Genomic DNA, 5,863 nt, shown 5'->3' with positions numbered 1-5,863 from the left:
CAGTCTGGTCCTTTCATGTTTTTAAAACGCTTCCCACAGCATAAACTCTTTATACCTGAGTCCACATACAGGCTGCTCTTGCTGCTGTTGTATTATCCATCTGGTTTTAAAGATAATTATCACTGTGATTTCTGCTTGTTGCTTTGTTTTGGGTTGTCTGCTTTATGAAGCACAAGCAAAACTAAACTTGGGAGTGTCCAGGTTTGGGTTTTTTAAGCACTAACCACAAGGTATGGATCTGCCCAACGCCAGAACGAAGTTCCTGAACAATTTCAGGTTTTGTCATACAATCATATCATGATGTTTGAATAGAATATAGGACTGTCCCCAAGTCCCTCCTGCCTTCTCCCCCTCATGGCCCCAAATCCACTCTTCCCTTATCCTAAAGCTTTACGACACAGCTCTCTGTCCCCGTCCCTGCCCGTGTCCCTGTCTGTCTCCATGTCCCTGGTCACGCTCATGTCCGTGTCCATGCCCGTGTCCCTCTCCTTGCCCATGGCTGTGCCTGTGTCCCTGTCCGTATCCACGTCCATGTCCACGCCCATGTCCCTGTCCCTTCCCATGTTCATGTCCATGTCCCTGTCTGCGTCCATGTCCACGTCCCTGTCCATGTTTATGCTCGTGTCCCTATCTGTGTCCATGTCCATATGCCTGACCATGCCCGTGTCCCTGTCCCTTCCTGTGTCCATGTCCCTGTCCATGCCTGTGTCCTTGTCCCTTCCCATATCCATGTCCAAGTCCGTGCCCATGTCCTTGTCCTTTCCATGTCCCTGTCCATGCCCGTGTCCCCGTCCCTTCCTGTGTCCATGTCCCTGTCTGCATCCATGTCCGTGCCCGTGTCCCTGTCTCTATCCATGCCCCTGCCCATGTCCATGTCGCTGTCTGTGTCCATGCTCGTGCCCATGTCGCTGTCCCTTCCCGTGTCCCTTTCCATGCTTCTGTCCCCGTCCCTGTCCCCGTCCCCGCTCCCGCCAGGTGTCACTAGGTGTCACTGCTGTCCCTGCGATGGCGGCTCCGCTCGGGCTGTGCCGACTCAAACCGCCGCATCAGCTGCGCTCGGCCGGGGGGAAGAGGCACCAGAGCCCCAAATCTGCCGCTCAGGTGGGTGCCAGCCCCGCGCAGGGAGCCCGGGGACACCGCCACCCCGGCAGCGACATGTCCTGAGCTGGATTTTGGGACACCCCTCTCTGGCTTTTTGGAGCACCCGTCTCTGGGTTTTGGGACACCCCACTCTGGGGTTTTGGGACACTCCTCTATGGATTTTTGGGGACACCCATCTCAGGGGTTTTGGGACACCTATCTAAGGGTTTTTGGGGACACCCCTCTCTGGGTTTCGGGTCACCTCTCTCTCAGCGCTGCTGGCCCGGGCTGCAGCAGGTGTGGGCAGCACAAGCCCTGACCTTGCTCACACCGTCCTGCCGCTGGCCAGGCAGCTCCTCAGGACCTGGGGTTCAGTTTGAGCCCCACAGGACAAAGGCAGCGCTCGGCCAGACTGTCCCACACTCCCACAGGTGTCTTTATGTCTGTTCCTGGAACGCAGCTGCTCCATGGATCCAAAACACACAGCCCTATTCCCATCCCTATCCCCACCCCATCCCATTTCCACCCTACCCTTATCCTATTTCCATCCCCATCCCATGCCCATCCCCATTCTCATCCCATCCCCATCCTTGTCCCATCCCACCTCCATCCCATCCCCATCCCCATCCTCAACCCATACTTGTCCCATCTCACCCCCATCCCATCCTATCCCATCCTATCCCATCCTATCCCATCCCATCCCATCCCATCCCATCCCATCCTCATCCTCATCCTTATTCTCAACCCATCCCCATTTCCATCCCATCCCATCCCCAACCCCAGTCACTCACGAAGCTGGGGCTGCCTGCAGGTGACCTCAGGGTGCCCCAGCCCATGCACAGTCTTGCTCCCCCCAAACCTCCTGCGCACCCAGAAGGTGTAAGGTGCCATGGGTGAGCACTGAGGCTCTGCATGGCCGAGGTGCGAGGGACGAGGGGCACAGGGCGGTGGGACCCCCCAGCGATGCCACCCTGCCAGAGCAGGGGATGGGGGCAGGAACATTCCCCTGGGTCTGGTTTCTCCTGGTTTCTCCACACAACCACCCAAATCCCACCCAGGATGCTGGACCCACCACCTCCTCCAGCCCCAAGCACCACGAGTCACAACTGTGTCACTTCATACAGATGGTCTTTGCCCTAATCTGCCTGTTTGTACATTGCTGAAATGAGTTATGCTTTTTTCTCCCCCTTCTCTTCTAGATGTTTTTTTTTCCACATCAAAACATTGTAAACAAGAACATTCTTCTCCATCCTGTGGCTCCACAAAATTCCCCTTAAAGCACCTCCTGTTTCTTGGTGTCTTCTTGCTTCCAATTATCTACAAAGCCAGAGAAGAGTGATCCCTTTCCTGAGCCTTTACATGCAAGGCCTCTGTATCCGCCTGACACCGCAGCTGCTGAAATCTGTACCCCCAAAGCTTTTGGCCAGTTTTTTTTCATTGGGCAAGATGAAATACACTTCACTCTTCAAAGCTAATCCAATTCTGGTTTGCAGATCTTTAAGGTATAAAGAAGAACAAAAATAACAGGCATTTCAAGAGGTTAAATTGCGTATCTTGCCTTCATCCTGCTGTTAGATTACAGTGGCGAGGTGTGGGAAACATAGTTTTGCCTGCTTAGACCACAACTCACTCTTTACATTGTTCTCTTATCACAGGAAACCAATACAGATGAAATCTGAATGTTAAAAGCTACCATATGTGTGAACAGAGATTGCGTCCTCCACAATTTCTCCCTTTTGCACGTTTTGGCACAACCACACTTCATTATGCTGCGATGTCCCGGTCTCTAACATGGGTCTAAGGCTGCTTCCTTGGGGCACGAGACTCACTTGTTGGAAAACATTTCCTAAGCACTTTAAGTTTAGGATTTGCCAACAATTAACCCGCAGAAACTTGCTAGTGGTCCAACAGAGCACAAGCAGGCACATGGATCCAGCTCTCCTGACCCTTGGCCCCAGCTTTTCAGGACTTAAAGTGTACACAGGACTTTCCCAACATAACTCGGGGATGGGAACCATTTTCCTGACATAGCTCAGGGATGGGAACCGTTTTCCTAACTGCTGCTCAGAGGTGCCAAAAGCCAATAAAAGGGTAAGAGCGCCGGGGGCATCCACGTGCCCACCGCAACCACCAGCTGCTTTGCACAGCAAATGGAGAAGGCAGACAAACTGCCTGCTGCAAAAAGGAGTCAGGCGGAGTTTAAACGTCTCTTCCAGCATCCTCCTCTGGCTAAAGCAACTGCCAGCACTCCCATTGCTAATTAGAATTAATACTATCTTCTTCCTCCAACAGTAAAAACAAAATGTTCCCGTCGTGTCCCATCTGATAAGGCAGCAAAGCTCATCCTATGGCCTCGTAGGTGGGCTGCTCTGGCTGCTCTGGGCTCTGCGGGGGGGGGACCCCCACGGGACCTGCACCCCCAGAGCCCCAGGCCAACAGGATGGGGTACACTGAGATGAGGGTGTGAGTCACAGCTTATCTCTGGGCTCTGGGTGCTTGTGTCAGGTAACAAATAACAACCACACAAAGAAAAATTAGCTGCGAGGCGTTCAGAAAACATCATTTGTCCATGCCAGGCCTCGACCTCCCCGCTAGTTTATTCCTTTGAGGACCAGCCCTGGACAGCGTAAGGTGCCGTGTGGCCATTGCACCCCATCCTGCCATGGGCAGTGTTTGCTGGCAGCCCCAGGCAGGCCCCATCCCACTGATTCCTCTGGCAGTTTGCGATAATTAAATCTCCATTCAAGCAAAGAGAAGGCAGGGTTAACGATGGCAGCAGCCGCTTGCCGCTCGCAGCATCTACATCCTCTGCTCAGAAATATCCCAAGTCATCACGGGGCCGGAGGTACCGGAGTGACCCTCCTGCCCTGCGGCCGGAGGCACGAGCACCCATACACGGCACCAGCTGTCAGGAGCTGCTGCCACCCTCCACTTATCCCCCAAACCTCCAAACCGCAGGTGGGGCCAGCCCTGCCCTGCCCTGAACAACTGCTGAGGGGGACACGAGCCCTCTGCCATCCCCAGGCACCTGGGGGCATCTTGGGAAGCAGCTTTGGTCCCCAGGGCTGAGGATGTTGTCCAAGATGTACAGCCTCAGCCACACCAGGTTGCTCCTGGTGGCATCTCTCCTGGGCACCGTGGCCTTCAGCAGCACATGGGGAAGCAGGGACCTGAAAACTCATGGGCCTGTGCAGTGGCTGAACCTTCCTTTAAATCGATTAAATCTGAAGGGATGTTTGGGGAGGGTGAGGTTCAGCTGACCCTGTCCTCAGATCCCCAAAGGGCTGGTCCAGCTCTTTATACAGCCCTGGGGACCAGCACTGCACCCCTTTACTGCAGAAACCTCCTCTGAAAGACATTTCCCAAAAACCCACACCCAAGAATTTGCTCCCTTAAAAAGCCACTTGGAAAATCCTGCTCCCCCTGATCTCTGAAAGCCTGTTCCTCTTAAAACACTCCCCAAACACCACTCCCTTGCAATCCATCCCTCGCAGTATGCTGCCTTAAAAAAGCCCGTCCCTGACACCCACTTGCAAACACCCACTGACCAAAACCCACTGGCAAAAATCCTGTGCCCCCCAAACCCCACTCCCCAAGCCCCTCCAAACCGCTGCCTTAAGAACCCGCTCTCTGCACCCCACTCACAAAATCCTCCTCGCCCAAACCCGCTCCCCAAACCCCCTTCTCCACAACCTGCTCCCCAAAACCCGCCCCCTGCGACACTCTTGTTCCCTCGCCCCCCCCTCCCAAATCCCCCTTCTCGACGCCCCCCCCCCCCCCCCCCCACCTCCGCCTCCCGCCCCCCAAACCCTCTCCCCTCCCTCCCTCCGTCCCTCCAGCCCCCGCCCCGGCCCCGCTCCCCGCCCGGGCGCGGCGGGGCGGAGCGGAGCTGCGGGGAGCAGAGCGGGCAGCGCGGAGCCTCCGCCGGCGCGGAGCAGCGCGGAGCGGCTGGGCAGGGCTGGGCACGGCTGGGCTCGGAACGGCCCGGCCCGCCTGCATGCGGCGGCGGCGGCGGCGGGGCGGCCGTGCGGGATGAACGGCTCGGCGGCGGGCGGAGCGGGCACGGCGGCGGCGGGGCTGCTGGCGGGGGCCGGCAGCGCGGCCGCGGAGCTGGAGCGGGCGCTGCGCTGCTGCACCGCCGCCTCCGTGGTGACCGACGGCGGCGGGGAGGCGGCGGAGGAGCGGAGCCTGTACATCATGCGGGTGGTGCAGATCGCCGTCATGTGCGTCCTCGCCCTCACCGTCGTGTTCGGCATCTTCTTCCTCGGCTGCAACCTCCTCATCAAGTCGGAGGGGATGATCAACTTTCTGGTCAAGGACCGGCGGCCGTCCAAGGAGGTGGAGGCGGTGGTGGTGGGACCCTACTGACCGCCGTGGGCCCCGCAGCCGCCCGCCCCGACGGCCCCGGCCGGGGGAAGCGGAGCTGGGCCGGCCGCTGCCGGCGCTGACTGCACCGCGGCCATTCCTCCTTCACGCAGACTGACTGGTGCTTTGGGGGTTGTTTTGCTCCTTCAAAACAACAACAACCGAACCCCGAGATCCCGGTGAGACGTGCGGGGGAGCCCGGCGTGTGCGGCCCCCGCAGCCGCCCCGTCCCGACCCGCGGGTGCCGAAGTAAAAACGTGCTCTAACGGCAACAGGTCTGGGGTTCCTTCTTTCGTTCGCGATCATCAACGCCTCCGGTCCGGGGTCCCGGTGGGTGCGGGGTCGGGGGGCTCCACCGCCGCGGGTCCACGGGGTGAAGCAAACGCCTCGTCTTTGCAGGTTTTTGCTTTGCAGCTGT

The 5,863-nt window shown here is 57.8% G+C and overlaps 1 protein-coding gene across 1 annotated transcript; it reads left to right on the top strand.

The window, feature by feature from the left end:
• The first annotated feature begins 5,000 nt into the window (after positions 1-5,000).
• Positions 5,001-5,707, top strand: RPRM (reprimo, TP53 dependent G2 arrest mediator homolog). Its single transcript, XM_082055678.1, has one exon. It carries the CDS (start codon positions 5,113-5,115, stop codon positions 5,446-5,448), a length of 336 nt encoding a protein of 111 aa, XP_081911804.1. The 5' UTR covers positions 5,001-5,112; the 3' UTR covers positions 5,449-5,707.
• Positions 5,708-5,863: the final 156 nt, after the last annotated feature.

Source organism: Streptopelia decaocto (assembly GCF_964273445.1).
Source record: "Streptopelia decaocto genome assembly, chromosome: 6".
Classification (NCBI taxonomy): domain Eukaryota; kingdom Metazoa; phylum Chordata; class Aves; order Columbiformes; family Columbidae; genus Streptopelia; species Streptopelia decaocto.
The sequence above is the reverse complement of the archived record's forward strand: the minus strand, read 5'-3'. Positions and strand labels throughout refer to the sequence as shown.